Raw genomic sequence first — 18261 nt, 5'->3', positions numbered from 1 at the left:
TTAAAATTGTAAATATCTATTGGAATTGTAAAGTACTTCCCAGCGGAAGCAACATGTTGCGAATAAGCCAGCACCAGCAAAGTTTATTTTTGCCGGCTCGCAAGTTTTGCCTTCGATCTTGGGCTGCAAAGTTCGCTTCGAACTTAAATCAGCGCCGACGTAGCCGGCTCAGTCACAGTGTTGTCCTAGTTGGAGAAAAAAGAGCTAAAGAATTATTTTATTTCAGCTATTTTTGGGAAATTATCCAATGTTGTTCTACTTTTTAAGTCATCTAAGGCATTCTCTTTCCAGTGGTATTTTTACTTTACTAAGTAATGCAACTAATTTATTTACAAATATTTCTCATTTTTAAATTAAGATACAGAAAAAAAAATAGTTTTTATTTTACTGGGAAATATATAACATATAAATTAAGTTTAAGATAGACCAATTTCAAAACTGAGTTGGTGGAAATAAATAAAAATTAAAAGCTTAGAAATTCGATGTGATATTTAAAATTACATAACAACTTCTGAAGTAACAAATCCAAGCGATGATAACGAACATATTTAAAAAATGAACTCAAAAATTTACAACTCAGATAAAAATTGAAATATAAAAAAAACTTCTGAAGTAACAAATCCAAGCTTTGATAAGAGAAAAAAAAACTGAAAACTGAACTCAAAAATTGATAACGCAGACAAAAATAAATTTTTATATCTTTTAAAAAAAGATTTAATATGGATAATTCGAAAACTTTTTCTGAAATTGTTTAATTTTATTATTAAAATGATATATGTATGGTTTGGCTGAAATAAAAAAAAAATTCTTTTTTAAGCACATTTTATACAATGTACATTAGGGCGGTCCAAGAAACAAATCTTGTTCTCACCCCTTTACATGGTTGATAAAAAAGCTCAAAAATGTATTAAAAAAATAAAATATTGTACATATTGGCACATTTTCTATTATAGTGATAAAATAGAGAAAACAAATTTTGTAATCAACCGAACTTTATACCTTAGTTACTTACTCCATTACACCTATTGGAGTTTATAATTCAACAGGCAAAACTCGCTAGCATTCTCTATTTAAGTGATACATTGTTAAGTAATAAAAACTAATTCTTTAGTCACCAAAACTATCCATAAAATAGCCGATCCGACATCGCCGCTCAAGCCTAACATTGCGACTTGAACTTGCCGCCGTTCGAGCCGGGGCTTGCATAGGGGGCGGGGCGGGCGGAGCGGTGTGCGAGTGAGCGAGCTTGGTTACCGCCGACGGCTGCAACAACAAAAGGCAAACATCGCAACTCTGATGTCGATTTTTTTGTCGGACCGCGCTTCGTTTATTTTAGTTAGTAACGAGATTTCGAGCGCTCAACGTTGACGTCGCGGTTGAAAATCGGCTAAGGCCCGACCAGCAAAAGCTCCGTACTACAGTGCGTACCCCCTATGCCGAACGACCCGCCAGCGAGTGTGTGACTGTGTGCGGGCGCAGACATGAAGTGAATAAGAAATTGGAAAAGCACTAAAACATAACATATACGTAAAATCTATATATATATATATAAAAAACGCAAAAGAAAACGCAAGAAACGTGGGTAAGGCCAAAAGCGAGGCAAAAACCGTCCAAAAGCCAGCAGCAACAGCAACAACAGCAGCTCAGCGATAATCAGAAAATATTTCTTTGAGCCCATCGCGCGCCTCAAATCGAAAAAGCGCGAAATATTTATTTCGGCCCCAAACGTAAGTGTCTGCATGTGCAAGTCGCTGTACACCATAGCTATATACACACACCCGAGTGTTAGGCACAACAAACTAGGGGACACTTGTAACAAATCGCAGTAACAACAAAACTAATACCAAAGTTGTTGATTGTCGGTTGCCAAGAGTGAAATTATTGAACAAGAAATTTGTTTTTGTCCAGGAGGGTAAGCTTGGTGATTTTGAGACAACCGAAGCGGGGGAAAATGCGCCAAAATATTTATAGGCCGTAAATATACCGATCTGGTGCAATAGCCAAGGAAATGTGGGAAATTTTGGTAGAGAAAGATTCGATAATACCTTATATTAGGCTATTCTATTCAAAGTAAAAAGTTAGTAATATAATAACTATCAAAATTGTATAAAACTTATCTATTCCATTAATTTTGAACTGTATATTTAAAGTCCATAGCACTAAAAGAGATCCTATAAGGGTTCCAAGTACCATAAAATGATATATCAAAATTAAAAGAATACTGTTTGAGATCCGTAAATAAAGGGCTTACCTCAAACTAAAAACTGAAGCAAAAAACCTCAAAATATCAGTTACCTGAATGATCGAAATTTCCAGCAAGTAGTAAATATTTAACGTCAAAATTTGTTCGAGTGTTAAAAATCTTGAGCTGATCACTTTTCGTCGGAAGACTCGAAATATGTTTATCCACATTTCCTTTGAAATCCGCAAAGCTGTCGGAACAAAACTTCTGGTTAATTCGCATTGAGTGAAGGAAGTATCTTAGAGATTGTTTTGCTTCGTAAACATACTGCACACATAGTTCAGTTACCTGCTCGATACCCCTGACAAACAATCGAAACGCTCGTCAACTATGTATTACTGCGTTTTGCTCTTTATTTCTGTGTACTTTTTAGCGTTCGCAAATTGTTTGCGTTTTGAGTGGCAGTGACTAAGTGCTGATTTTTACGATTACAGGTGTTTGAAATGTATTCCGAATTTATGGGACTCTGGTACTATTATTGCCGTGGCCACTGCCATTACCCCTGATGTGTGGGGCAGATGAAATAAAGCCATTCGGCAGCAGCCCAGACCTTACAAGGTTCATTGCTACTTGTCACTACTTTTTCCCCTGCCGTTTGGCTGTTTCATGTAGGCTGGCTGTATAGATAATAAACATTAGGCTTAATGGCATTGTCGCTGGGCTATCCAGCTACAAGCTGCGATACAAACAAAAAAGCAAGTAAATCAACAATAAACAAATGGCAAGCCACGCGTGTCTGCCTTTTAGCCGTGGCTCGTGAACTTTTCTTGTGGGTTTTTTCTCCTTTCCGACAGCTTCTATAGCGTGTTAATTCAGCCAGCATTGTATTGAAATCCTCAATGTTGTTCCTCAATTTTTGGCACATTCATTTGTCGGCTTCTGGGGATTCTTTGCAAATTAAGCCTCGTTTCTTGCCGATTATAGAAATTTTCGCAGCTTGTTGTCGGTCGGTCAGGCGCCCCAGAGTGAGCCGCAAATAAATTTGTTTATTATAGCCGCAATTAGTTGATTTAAATTATTAACTTTGGCTCACTAATGCGCCTAGGTTCAAGGTTAAGGATGGCCATTTAAATGAATTGTGTGTTGCTGAAGTGGGTACGTATAAGTAAATATAAATCAGACATCTAAATGCATGCGAAGTCTTTTGTCCGACCGCGTAGAGCGCGGAGAATTAATATAGAATAATTTCTGTTACGTGAGATTAAGCAATATGCTCCGACAATGTCGCGTGTTCAAGATAGTTCGACGGTGTATTTCATTTTTACCTGACAATATATCTTTCACGTGCGCAAAAGCACCTAGCAAAACTGAATAGTAGAAGATGACAACATAGCCAGAGATCTTTGAGAGCGGCTTAAAGAAAGGTGATGAATTCCTAATATAAAAGTTTCCATATGATGAAGAATAGGGATATGTTTAGGTTTACCATGAGTAGACATCAGATTATCTAAAAAAAAGTGTTCTACAAATGCAAGTTGAAGTCAATTTTGATCAGATACAAATGAATAAAATCAATTTTTGCTTAAAATAAAATCATCAGAAGGTAAACCCTATATTCTTATCCTAATTTTGTATTCCCTATTCCATCTCTATCTTTCTTTTCCATTCAATCTGGTACTTCCTGCAGAGCCAAATGTATTTTTCTTTTAAGTATAGCCGCAACAAAGAGTCGTCTGGCTTATAGGCGTTACCTCTTTAGATATATCCACTTCATTCATAGGCAAACACCAAACAGCAGGCAGGCCAAACAAATCAAACACAGTGCACAAATGGCTTGCAAAACCGCGAAGACAAGGCGACGACGAAATCGGATGCCAGACAGAAGTGGCTAACTGCAAAAAATCATTTAACGCATTTTAACAACGCTCATTACCGATTTGTGGAAGAGGGGCACTTGAACCTCGCCCACAGCCCCGACCCCGCCCCGCCCCTCGCCGACGAACCCGGCACGTGGACCCATTTAAAGTAGTGCAGACAGACCATAAAAACCAAAATCCAACGCCGACAAACTCGCACATATCTTCAATATGGCCAAAAATATTTGTGAATTTTTATGAATGAAACGCAAAATGTGTTGAATTTGAATTGCTGTTGGTCGTCTTCCAACTTTTTGCACACATTGCGTGGCATAGCAGCAGATACATGGCTTGCATGGCTAAATAATGAACACTTTGGAAGACTTAAACCTCTTACGTACAAAGGCTTTGAGTGGCTTAAAGCCCGCACATCTATGAAATGCAGCCTGAAAAAATTTGCTAGACTTACCAAGTCGGCTACTACCCCCACATACAATTTTCGTTTAATTGCTCATCTCGTAAAAAGTGAAAACATGAATTCATCATAAGCATTTAAGCCGCATAAATAAATAAGGCAAAACGGATTTACTCTCGGCATTTTGCGCTCACTAAATATTAAATCAATTAATTTGTTGCATATTGGTTACCAGGAAACGAATTTATGTTTAATTTTTTCTACGTCACATCTGGCTTTGAAAAATACCCAGATGCTTGATTCACCCGAACATTAAATGTATTTGCTTAAAAAGAGTAAAATATATATTCAGTTTTTACTGACCAACTCGCAGGCACTCTGACAACTGTTGGCCCAAAAGTTAAGTAAATAAGCAAAAAACTTTTAATGATAGGAAAATAAACAGCGACAATGATGGCGCCCGAAAATCAACCGATATGTATGTCTCCAGACAAATTAAATTTATTTCGTTATTTGCTTACCTTATTAAAAGTTCATCGGTTTACATTAAAGACTGCAATCAGACCCTGGAATGAATGTCGCTTGTATTTTGAAACATATTGGCACTCGACAAGGCAAACAGTAGAAATACCCGTGAGTGTTTTTGCCAGGTTTGTTTAAGATGACTTAACCAGCACCATCCAATTTCCGGTCACAACTTGGCGTGTTTTTTGCTGACTCATCTTAAATATTTTGAAGAGAGTCTGGAGGGAAAAACCTTCGAAAAGATGCAAAAATTCTGCAGAAGAGCTTTTACAAGATTTATTCAGTTTCGGTTGAAATTCATGAATACACAAATGCATGGGGTCCACATGAACTCAACGATAAAAATTTCACAAGTGACTTGAGCCGGGGCTTTGTTTATATTTTTTTGGGCGAAACCTGTTTCCATATTTCTGACTTCTGGCCAAGCCAAAATCATAACAAAAAACATCAACATTTCATCGGTAAGAAGATGGGCATGCAAATTGTTTTTGGAAATTTGTCAGCTTAGATCATTTCGATATTGAGCACCTCGCCCTGGCCAAAGTGATTCTGGCCAAAATGCGCATCTAATTACACGGGACTGTGGCGCCATTTGGCCAGCATTGAAAATGCCACAAAAATAATTCAATAAAGGCGCATAGTAACCTTCGTACGTGTAGTTAATTAATTTGCTTTCAGAAACACAAATATTGAAAATCGCCCAGGCGCCCTCAACAATTCCGAAGTGTGTGTAAAATTATTTCGCATGTGGCGGCCTCATTTTGAAATGATATTGAATATCGATCGAACGGGCTGTGTTTGTCCAGCCCCATTTTGAGTCATCCGCATTTAGTTTCGGGTTTTTTCTGTCCCATACTATTTATTGCGGGCATTAATCACCTGCGCTATAAAGCCGCAAATAATACCTTTCCGTCTGGGGAGACTCGTTTCGTCTTGACTTTATGAGGGTTTCCGTTGTGCCGAACATATTGGGACAATTTATGAATTCCCATTAAGCTAAATGTTCAATTAGCGCTAAGGCGTGATGTTTTGGTTAATCAATGTCAGCTGAAGACATAAAATATATTCAGCGATAATCGGCTTTGTTTCCTGTCAGGTGTGAGGAAAACTACGGGCATTGCTAAAAACATTTCAAGCGATTTATGATAGCCTCAGAACTAGTTCAACCAAACTGTCACAATACTTAAACTTTTAGTCAACAAACAAATTAATCAACTATTCGCATAGCCCCAATTCGTTCCTGCAAGTTAAAAGTCCTTTCCACCTGGTATCGAATGTACCGAGGCATTCTTTTGACAATCATTACTTGCAGTAAAGTTTCCCCTGGCGAAACTTTGGGCCAAGTAAATTCCCTGCATTACAAGTTGTTGATTTTCGGTGTTTTTTCCTCTGTTTTTGTTGCCATAGTATCCACATGTAGGCAAAGTGCCACAAAGCTGTTGTAAGTATCTGGTGGATACAAAATTTATAACAGGGAGCAGGCGAACTTTCGAGCGCGCCCAAAGCCCCGCCATCCTTCACCTTATCGCTACCCGTTCCCAAATTGTAGTTATAGCAAAACAAGCGTAAACAAAAACCCTTTCATGCACAATTTGCATTTTGAGGCAGCGACTACTTTACATCACATTTTTGTGTCAAATCAGCGCAAAATTGAAGGCGTTTAGACAGCCCGCCCCGAAAGACAGAAGTGAACGACCCACGGATTCCGCTGGCGCATGTAAGCCAAATTGGGCAGCCTTCTTGGCCTCGCCGCTTGCCAACTTGTCGTCGCCATTTGAGCCCTGGAAATGGAAAGCCAAGTTGCGGCTAGTCGCAAAATGCAGAGCAAACATTTTGAACAAAATGTCAAGAATGAAACGGGGCGCTGACATAGACACACTCCCAGATGGAGTCATTGTCTTCAGATAAAGGGTCGACTTGTCATTTAGTCAAGTTGCGACCGGAACTCTAATCAGATATTTAAAATGTTAAAATATACTTTGTTGCCTGGAGCATCTAAAGAATTTGTCAGCTTTTGTGGGTGGTATGAAACCATTTTGATGGATATATTTCAACTGATTATAAATCCCTACAACGTCTATCATTTTTTTGGGTCTTAAGTTAAAACGTTTGACTTTAAAATCGTTAAGTGAAACACTTTCTAAGTAAAATTTCCATTCTTCGCTTAAAGAATTAAGGATCACAGCTGCGTTTTAAAATATTAAAATGTTTATCTTTTATACAAGAACATTTAAAAGGCTTCAAATCGAAATTTGGTAATAATAACTTATGTTTATTATTAAAAGCTTACAGAATTTAATTCTTGACAAAGAACTAAAGCCATTAAAATTATTACAAGGTCGTAGAAGTCAGAAAGTCGGAATATGTAGATTAGTTTTTCCAAAAATATGCCAAAACTTTAAGGCATGTGTTGTACTTTATTGTTTCAAGAACCTTTGGAAATAATATTTCTTTTAAAAAATATACGCATTCATAAGAAAACCACACGTATTCAGTAGCCCTGTCATATCTCATATGGTTTTATCTATTTTCCTGCTTGCTCCCATGCTGTGAAATAAACTTTATCGATTCCATGTGTGCATCCACCCATCAAAGAATTATTCAGGAAATGTCCTCCATCCTACGAGCGGTTGCTTTTGGGCTGTCAAAATGAAAATTCGCATACGGAAACCACAATAATTGCTGCCATAACACTTGCTATGACGTCGATGACAGGCCAACAGCAACAACTGCAAAGTTTCTCGTTTCATTGGCATTGGGTCGGTTGATTTTGTTTTGGGTTTTTTGTGTTTTTAGTTATTGGCCGCTTTACAACTTCCAGTGCACATTTTTGCGGCTTGGTCATCAACTCGTTTTCGGCGTGGCAACGAGTCGAGAGGAAGCGGCTCCCAAAAAACAGCGCAATGCAAAAGTATCTGAAAACCGAAATCTGTGTATCTGTGCCGTGGCCCACATTTTGGCCGGCTTTAATTGAATTCCCACGAAACACAATTTCACCCCAAGTTCAAGTTGAAGCTGCCATAAAAAGCTGAGGGAAAAAGCCGCCCGAATTAGATAAACATGTAAATGATTATTGACACAAAAAGGTGGCTTCTTCGGAGCATGAATAAAATCAGAATGAGTAATGTGCATATGAATAATATGAAAAGGACACAACTGGCGATACAAATTGACGTTTTATTTGCCTTTCACCTGATGACAGACGACATCAGGCAGTCGAGACAGTCGAGAAGGGATCTAAAAACCCCAAGAAGGAGTCGGCCAGACGAGCCCAAACCCCAAGAACCCAGAAACCTCAACGCATAATGAAGTAATTGGATGAATTTGTCTTTGGCCAACAACGAAAGTTGGCGAGATGCGGCTTTAAGATAGAAATGTATCTGAATCTGGTGGCGGAACAGGAACAGGGGTGGCCACTCCGTCGAAGATACGTTAAAAGTTCGTTCTCCTTCGCTTTGACTTTCAAAATGTGAATGCACTTTTGTTGTACGTGACAGGTTTTTGTTGCTCCACTTTTGATTTCTTGTCTTGTTTTTGGTTTTTGTTTTTTTTTCATTTCCCGAGTAGCAGGAAGAATTCGAACGCTTTGAGTTTATTGACTTTTTGACTCACATTAAATGGGTCTTAAATTCTTGAAAAGTTTTAATGCGTAAGCTTAGTTTGAGCTGACCGGCAGCTTTATGGGGATCATTTCGGATGAGCAAAGTTAAGGGACCGTTTAAAGTAATTTCACAAAAAAAAGTCATACAGCGAACAAGGCGAAAATTAATTCCATGATCAGGGAGCTCTCGATGTTTCCAAACAACTAAATTGGGTCATACCAAATCAAAACCTAATTAACTTAATGGTTTTATTTGTTGTGATTAGTTAGTCATAGACTCACAATTTCACCAAAATTTAGCAAGCACATGAAATAAGCGAAAATTGTTTTTTAGCAATCACTTAAACAAGTCACGTGCGTGGAACAGGGTCGATTATGGTTAATCAAGGGGAGGTTAGGCCAGAGACAACAACTCAATGCAGTACTATCAATTAAAATCGGAAATAGAATAAATAAAGCAAAATGCGTGTGAGGTCAGCTCGGTGCTCCGACTTCCTTTAACCCTGTAATGACCCTTCAATCAACGTGCCTGTGTCTGTCAGATGGATGAAAATCAATTGCCGCCGGCTGTCAAATTAACATTATCTTTTGTTGCGAGTAGGTTTTGTTTCATTGATTGCCTGAATTGCTAATGACATTTAGCCGAATGGCAAGTCGTGCATGTTTCTTTATGGCTTTCCTGGAACACAACCAAATTAAATATAACATTAAACCCTTTCTTGGTACCTTAAATATATCTATACGAAAATTCTGAGAAATATCTTAAAGGGAAAACGAATATCGATTGTGGAAAAAGGGTTCTGAAATATACAAATAACATTGAAAAAACTAGGAAATTAAATTTAAATTATATAAACACAAACTATTCTTTATTTTTGTTCTGTCTAAATATGTCACATTTTGTCATGCCCTTTTCTTAAGACTCCCTTTTTTTAGAACTTCATAGGCTCTGTTTCAGCTGCAGCCACACCTCCCAGCATTTAAATGCAATTAAGTTCTATGCCCATTTACAATTATCCACTCCGATCATGTGGGCCTGCAACCTAACTGGCAATTATTCATGCAACAGCCCAGACAGGTTGAGATCGTGCTAAAAATAAAGAAGAATGCATTACACGCTCAAAGCCTGTCAGCCACTTAAGGGCAATCTTCGCTTATTATGGGAATAATAGAGACCCAGCCCCGAGGCATGGGATCTAACATACTGAACGAGTCAGGAATAGAATAGAGCAGGCGAAAGCGTCGCATGTGCTCCACTAAAAATAGACGCATCCATTTTCCAACCGGGCTGACGACGATGATGGCCCATAAACGCGGAGCAGCTTCTGCCACGGAGCTGGATGCCAAGCTGCTGATTGACATAAAAGAGCAAGTGGAGTTGTTAAAAAAAGCAAAAGAAAACCAAGAGTAGTCCGTGCAAACTGGCAGCAGTTATACCCAAGAAGATGAATCAACATTCCGAGCGGTCAACGTACCACGTTCAGGAATGGCACGCCATCGAGGATGCAGCTTCTGCTTCTGCAGATGATGATGGTGCTGCTGATGGGCAGATGAAGATGGCAAGCTACGACCAAAGCTTCATAAAGACAAAGACATCCAGCCAATGGGCAATGCATCGAAAGAGGCTGCTTAAACAAACCAAAACTAAACAGGTCGTCCGTCAGGCGAAGATTAGATGCACTTGAGAAGAGGTGTTGCCGAAGGCTGCAAGTTTAAATATTGATAGGAACTTTAAGACAGGATCCAAGGAGAATGGATTGATACATTTAAGTTTTCAGTTAAGTGCAATCTTGCTATAGATCTGAAGTTTTAATAATTCTATGGTTCCAAAGTATGGGTTAAAATGTTTAGAACTATGCGCTTTGGACTCAATATCTTATCTTAAAGACACGTCAGCCGAATATTTTATTATTTGATATTCACTTACTTACTTAAATTAATTAAATTATTATTTATTGAAGATTATGACGGAAGCTTGGTAAAATAAAATGATTCAATATTCAAGGAATCTTTCAATATTGCCTAACAAATCCAGACCATCCACCATAATACCTCTGATGAAGGGTATAAAGCGAAAGCTGAGTAGAAACGTTGGCAGGCAAAAATGAGCAAAGATGCCAGAACGTAACATTAAAATAAACGCGCTCAGATAAATCTTCGGTGGAAAGAGTGGAACGAGGGCAGCACCCAAGTTCCTCAGCTCCAGGGCACCCAGCTCCTGCCCCCTACATATATCCCCCACCTTTCCATCCCCATCCGCGTCCTGGAGCAGCGAAAATGCAATCAAATGCGGACTCCGTCGGTGTGTCTGTGCGAATACGTGATGTCCAAGCGGCGGTCAGTTGGGGCATCTGCAAAATGCACGCACAACATCGCACATCCGTGAAATTCCAGCGACGCTGCTGCTTGTGCCATGCATTTACGTTGACGTTGCAATTACAACTGGGCTGGCAGCCAGATGGGAGGGGTCCTCAGGCGGGCTCAGTTAGTCCAAAGCCCTTTCCTTTCTTTGGCTTTCTGCTGGCCATTCCCACGACCAAGTCCAGTACACGGCAAGAAAAGCGGAGTATCTTGAATCTAAGTAATAACCAGTCAGATTTTGATTAGGCTCTTTAAAATGGATACAAAAGAGCTCAGACTTATGGTAAAAAGAAATTAAAAGAATAATTATGCACCTACCAATCAGAAGAAGATTGAATATAATATATGTTCCCCCTTTCTTAATTCCCTAATAATATTTCTTTGTTCCTTAGAGATATTTCTTTATTCCTTAAAGATATTTCTTTGTTCCTTAAAGATACATATTTATATGAAAATTCAAATTGGTAACTTTAAAATTAAAACTAATTAAAGCTTCTAACATTGATCTCTGGAACTAAGCCTAAAAGACTAATTTTAAGTGATTTTTATCATTTATTTTCCTGTGTACCAGTGCCTTCTCAACCCGAGTCATGTCTTCTGTCCGCTGCCTGTTTACTGTGTGATTATTACAGGCAGCGGGGAAAATAACAGGCTTTCGCTTAGATGCCAGAAGCTGCTCCTTTGGCCAGTTCAGTCACTGCAAAGTGAGTTACTTAAGGGCTCGTCCGGCGGCTTCATTACAGTTCCACGTCCTCCAGTCGGGCATTCACAAAGCCCAACGGCTGAAGAGCTCAAGAGCCCTCTTCTAAGCCCTCGACGTGGAGTGTCCTGGGCAAAAGGCTTTTCTGGCCCAACAAGTGGTTGTCGCCGCATTGTGTATCAATACTCGTATCGCCGACCAGCGACCACAGGCTGTCATTACTCCCGATTCCAGCAGCCGATTTGCATTTTGAGCATCCATCTCCCCGGTCGATTTGAATGTGTCATCGAATTAATTGCAGAGTTAAAGGAAAACGGCGATTAGTAATCCCTGTTGCCAAGGCAACAATTTCAATGCAAATTGTACGTCAATGTCTTGAACATTAATTAAAGCAAATTGGAAGTGCAATGAGGGGGATTCAGGCGATAAACCCCTAAATAATTGGTTCGATGCCTTGATATACATGTTAATGGATTCATGAAATCTGTATGTGGTTTCTAGAATTTTCACTACAATAATATATATAAACAAAATAATTTAAATCTTGTATTTGCTTGTAATCAAATTAGCACACAAATATTGGATTTTACTGTCACATTGGCCCTCTAACAATCTCTTTAGCCCTCTTTAAATACAAAGGTTTACTTAATATTTATCAGTTCTCATTCTTTATGAAAATCGGATGGGCAGGGGCTTGGTCTTGGGGTTCCTAACCAAGATAGAGAACTGGGGACCCTCCGCGTTTCCGTACCGGGTGACCTTATCAATCTTATAGGCAGCTGGTCCAGGACCAGGCTTCTCTCTCCTGCGATCAATTCTTCTGCCAAAGGAGAATTGAGGTCCCTTTTGCCCAAAGCTACTCGGCAGCATATAAGCCCCAGGTCCAGGTCCTTGAAAAATATATAAAGAAAAAGGAGTATCTGTTTTCAACGGAATATATAATGTCAGCCTACCATTATTCTTGGACATCTTTTTTAAGCTGAAAATCGATTTTCACAATTCTATTTGAAAATTTTAAATCACCGGTAGACAAATACAAATTTTGGAAGCGGAAAAAAACAATGTTTGCCGAGAGGAGTTTAACTAGGAAATGAATGAACATAAATCTAAAATTTACTGACAAGCAAAAGTCCCGGAATGTCTGATTTGTAAAAAAGGTTTATAAAATAAACAATGCTTTAACCGGGTCAATAGCAACTATTAAATAAACCCATTAAATGGTTTTTAAAGACCTGGTTCACAAACAAATTGATACATTTCCCCATTGATACGCACAAACTGATTGATTAAATATTTACTTATTGTGCATAACTTTGCAATATGTTTAATTACCCGTAAATCAACAGCTACTTCCAACGCCCAGACATAAAAGACAGGGCGCCAGAGAGCAAAAAAGCAACTCACGCTCATTAATTATTAGCACCTAGGGCGTAAAAAACATTAATTAACTTTTATGCACACGCCACACTAATTAATATTTAATTTGCCTCAAATTGTAAAGCATTTTGCATTGTTCTAGCCGCTCCCGGAATCCGATTCACAGTTTCAGTTCAGCACTAATAGATTTTTACGAATTTTTTATCTGTCAAATGCGCTCTTCATTAATTTACATATATCCCTGCCGTATTTCTGGCTGACAAATGGCAAATTTTTGTAATTTTATGCGATTCCAATCTGATTGAAAGCAAAGCGTTTTATCAAATTAAGCATCTCGCATACCCCCTGTTACTATAAATGTTAACCGTTAACCAAATTATGTTGACATGAAATATTCATGGCATGTTTGACATAAATCACTTACCATAAATATATTTAACATCTTTATTGTGTTAGCCAAACGCTGTTAAGAATGCGAAAACTTAATAAATGCAAATTATTTGGTTTCGATTGGCTGAAGCTTGAACCGTTTAAATCAGTGGGAGCTTTGCTGTTGTTTTAATAAAGTGGTTTTAATAATAACTCAAAGTTAAGAAGCAAAACTAAAAAGCTTAAAAATGTCAGGAGTGGCATTGTTTTATTATCTCACAAAGTTGTGAAAGCAAAGATTTATTCAAGCTTCCGTTGCTTAAATTTTAATTACCAAGGTCAAATGACTAGTTTGTCCATCACGTTCTACCATCCAATTGACTTTTTTCAATTAGTACTTTGACTACATTCGCCTTGACCCCTGAACTCCCTGTTTCCCAATTTCTTTTCCTTCCAAACTTTAGCCAGCAAGTTGAAACAATTTTTCCTGACATTTTTTTAATACTGAAAGTTTTCGGCTGATGCTGCAGACTTGGCATAAATTAAGAAAAAATCAATAAGCTTTGAGAGCGAGGCCAGCACTATAAATACGCATCTAGTAATTAAGATGACATAAAGTATTTCTTTATAAATGGTATTCCTCCTACTTGCATTGCAGCAACCAAAATGCACAGAACAGAGAAGCACTCGGAGGCATCCCCGCTGAGACTCTGCCTCGAATTTCATCAGGAGGATTCCGGAAAGGATCTGCAGATGTCGAGGAAAAAATGCAATAATAACCAGCAGCGGCGGGGTCGTCGGAGGCGGACCTTGCCCGGAATTCACTGGTCCACCAGCCTGGCCGTTTTGATGCTGACCATTTGCATGGCCCACACGTCGAGTGCCGGTAAGTGCTGAAAACTGAAAAACTAATAAAATAAATAAAAAACTAATAAAAAGTCAAATGCTCGGACCAGTGACATTGTAAGGGGTCGAAATGCCAGACGGGGTGAAGCTGACAGCTACATGCAGCAGACACACAAGCCTCAATTAAAAGCACATCAATAACAGTCGCCTCCCACTCGGTCCACCCAAAATCCCCCAGCCACCCAACCACCCACTCAACCCGGTGATTCCCCCGCAATTGGCACTTGGCGTGCCAGTTTAGCTTGAGGGTCTGGTTCCTGTGATTTCGGATTTTGATTTATTTAACAATTTAGCAACAACATTGGCAATGTCGCAAGCTGTGACTGTGACTTGCTCTACATTGGTGCTTCACTTTAGGGGACTAGGAAGAGTGTTTTTTCTTGTCCACTGCCGAAGAGAAAATGTTGGGAATTATGCAACTCGTTTTTGTGCACTTGAATGGGGCAAAATTACAAATTGATCGGAAGCAAGAAGTAAAATTGGCTTAAAAATTTAACAATATTGTTCATTGCAAATTGAATATGAAATGTGGTGAAAGGAGAATTGGCATTTGAAAATTGATGCCACACGTCTACTTCAAGTTCTTAATCAATAACAACACCTCTAGATTAAAAGCTAAAACTAAAAAGGTATTCCATTGAATTTATGAGTTCTTAGTTATATTTTAATTGAGAAAAAATATTTCAAAGTTGCTTAGACAATTTAAAAAGTATTTAGATAACTTTCTTAGAAAGACTCCATAAACTTTGTATAGGAACTAAGAATAATATTATTTCGATATTCTCTATTGAGTTCATAAACTTTCTAGATTTGAATTGGCCAACTCTTAACGACTATTAGCTCTTGTAGAAACTTCCCACGTTCATGTATCTATTTATACCCAATAAAACATTCCCACTGAATTCGAATCCACAACCGCAAGCGCCTCAAAGTATGCAGTAGAAGCGAAAACAACAACCAAAATAAACTTGTCGCTGCAGTTCGGAGGGAAATTAACACTACCCGGGCATTAGCTCCCTTTGGGCCCTGTTCTTCCAGCCAAAACAAACATGGAGCAGTGGCAAAAAAGGAAAACAAAATGTAACCCAGCTTTGGTCGCCTAAAATCCCCCTGAGGCCAAATTTGAAAAGCGCTTTAATCGCTAAGCTGCGTTTAGGCGTCAGATTTTGTGTTCCGACAGGTCCGCACCCTCCGCCCCATAAATTTACCTACGTCCTTTTTGTCCTTTGTGTTTTAGCAGCTGTTTAAACATTTTTGCTAACACGACTGTTGTTAAAGTACCCAGCAATGATTTAAGGTATGCAGGATGTAAGATAAAGTGTGAAATCTAATAACAAATAGTTCATTAACTTAAATTCAAAAGCTCTAATATTAGCATTTTTTCTATTATTTATAAACATATGAAATATGTTTTATTATAATTAACCTTGAATATCCTTATTAACTAAAATTCTGAAATCCCTTTTATGGTATTCTTAAATAAACAATTTTAATTATTTCTTCATTTTTGGAGACCTTTTATTGAGACATTTAAGTGCGAAATAGTATTTTGAAATGTTTTATGCTAGCAAATCCAAGATTAGATTGACGATTCTTGCATATTGTTAAATTTACATAAATAATTGTAGTACAATTGAAGTTTAAAGAAAACAAATTCTAAATATGAAATCGGTGCACAATAGTCTTGTGAGATTTTAAGTAAATGTTTATATACTATAGGAATGGCGTATCCAGGATTTGATTGTAGCGCATTTTGTAACGCATTATATTTTACTTTTCACTCAATGCAGGGGTTAGTTTGAGCACTTTAGACCCCACGGGGAACTCCGTATTTTCTAAAGTATTATATGGTCGACCCATTGCGTACTTCAATGTTTTTTGGAGCTCTTTACCACAACGAGCCGCCAAATGAGGCATCCTGGGAAGGAAGGCGGGAAGTGCGGATCCTGGGCTTCCCCGGACTGGCACTCGCGAAACTGGCGGATGTGGTTTTGCATGTGTTTGCTTGGCAGCTGCAATTTTCGTTGGCCATTTTGCCCACTCCTCCCTGAATGTGTTCAAGTTCAGCGCTGTCCTAGCAGAAAAAGTTAGGGAGATCCGCCACAAAACAGCGGTGCTGCCTAGTGTGCATTTTTAAAAGCCAGCCTGCTTAAATTTTAAATGGGGATTTCAGAATTTGCCCACTTCATCCAATGAATTACATTTCATTTTAGCTATTAAATCCGGAAACCCTTCTGTCCAACAATAAGGCTAAATTGATTCTGACCAAACGGCACGAAATTAATTTTAATTTTTTATGTGCACCTTTTTAATTTTCAATTAAGTGGCATGGCCTCGAACAGACCTAAAGGGTTTAATTTCAAAGGAATGTAATTTACCTAAGGCTAAGCTTGTAAAGAAATTGTAAGAAGAAGGAAATGGGGTCTCAATGAGATTGCAGCGATTAATGAAACTAAGATACACTTACATGTTTTTTTAGTTTAAATGAATAAATAGTATTTTGTATAAATTACTTAACTAAAAATTAAGAAACACTCAGGGTCTTATTTTGTTTTATAAAGTTAATTATTACAAACCCGCATCTCTTTCCTTTTCAATTGAAATACATAGCCTTAATAAAATTATTCTGTGTTGGGTTAAAAGCTTATAAAACCTATCAAGTTTACTTAGTTGATTGATGCTAACCTCTGAAAAAAAACAGAGTATGAAGGATAAACGGTCATAGAAATGCCTGCTATTTTTTAACTGCCGTTTTACGAACCTGAAATCGTTTCTCGACCATAAACGGGAAACCAAAGCGAAAAATGGCACTCAAACTGCTGTCAGAGGGCACAACAAGCCACAGCACAAACAAAGCACAGGAGGACCAATGAGAAATGGATGCATTCGGGCAAATCTGGGAAAGCCAAATCAAACTTAGTCGAAGGGAAAAAAACCTTTTTATATTCTGTGTGCAGCCATCCTGGCCCCAGGACAATTGTCAAGGTGAAAAGGGGAAACAAAAAGGACACAATTCGAGGGAATATAAAAATGAACTACAATTTTGCAAATTTTAAGCACATTTCAGTTGCTGTGAAAAAGTCGTCAGCGTGGCGAAAAAACCGATTTGCATATTTACACCTACACAAGTGCAAACAGCACCCACACTTGTGCAAGCGCACACCCTCACATAATACATACACTATACACCATAACTTGCATACAATAAATCTTGTGACGTCTCGAGAGAAAGACGTCACGTAGCAAGAAGAGGATGGAGAAAGTAAGAGAAGCTGGATACGTTGCTCATCCTGTTTCCTGCCCAAGTTCCTGCCCAGCGTTTGTTGTGTGTGAAATCCTTGCACTCGGCGAGGATAGTTCCCCGAAAGCCGAGCAGAAGGTCCTTCAGTTCCTTCTCCCGCTCACCGCAGACTGACGGTGAAAAATCGTCGCCAGTTCACATGAAAATTGTCAGAGCGCTATTACGAAAATGAAAATGAAAATGAAAAGAAAATCGAGCTCATCATGTGTATATAAAAATATTCCGCACTCTACCGTCGCTGCATTGATAATGAGAACCATTGAGCGCTAAAAGGAGAAGACTAAGGAGTAACTACGAGCAAGGAAATGGATTTATATTCATGTGGAGTACGCCAACAAAGAGCTTTGATAGTAATTTCAGGGGGATACCAAACATTCCGAAAACAGCTCGATCTTGCGGTTAAGTGGGATATACAGACAAATTGAACTTATAAATAAAAACAGACAACGAGTGAGGTCATTTTAAAAGTAAGCCATGATATCAAGATTTTTAATAAGAAGATTTAAATAAAGGAATATAGATTAGTATATATAGTATATATCATATCTTTTTATTAAATAGTTCTTAGAACTTCACATTTTTGGAGAGGTAAACGAAATAGTTTTACATTTTAACATATTAAGTACTTATATTTTTTTAAAGCAATATATCTTGAAAAGGTTTGTTGC

At 38.3% G+C, this 18261-nt stretch overlaps 2 protein-coding genes across 3 annotated transcripts in view; one reads left to right on the top strand and one right to left on the bottom strand.

The window, feature by feature from the left end:
* Positions 1-1329: 1329 nt before the first annotated feature.
* LOC108021433 (uncharacterized) overlaps positions 1330-18261 on the top strand; it is a 34076-nt gene continuing 17144 nt past the window's right edge. Inside the window, exons 1-2 of one of the 2 annotated variants that reach the window (XM_070998438.1) lie at positions 1330-1727; positions 14045-14272. In XM_070998438.1, the coding sequence (XP_070854539.1) occupies positions 14053-14272 (220 nt within the window). In that variant the 5' untranslated portion in view covers positions 1330-1727; positions 14045-14052. The remainder of the gene's footprint in view (positions 1728-14044; positions 14273-18261) is intronic. The other variant, XM_017090150.4, reaches the window with a different exon arrangement.
* On the bottom strand, positions 12212-12746 carry LOC108021434 (ciliary microtubule associated protein 1B). The gene is made up of 2 exons (XM_017090151.4): positions 12594-12746; positions 12212-12530 (listed from the first exon to the last, which is right to left on the bottom strand). The coding sequence occupies exons 1-2, from the start codon at positions 12607-12609 to the stop codon at positions 12310-12312; spliced, it is 237 nt and encodes a 78-aa protein (XP_016945640.3). The 5' UTR covers positions 12610-12746; the 3' UTR covers positions 12212-12309.

The sequence above is a fragment of the Drosophila suzukii genome, chromosome 2L (genome assembly GCF_043229965.1).
Source record: "Drosophila suzukii chromosome 2L, CBGP_Dsuzu_IsoJpt1.0, whole genome shotgun sequence".
Taxonomy (NCBI): Eukaryota; Metazoa; Arthropoda; class Insecta; order Diptera; family Drosophilidae; genus Drosophila; species Drosophila suzukii.
Note: the sequence above shows the minus strand (reverse complement) of the source record. Positions and strands in the feature narration are given on the sequence as shown.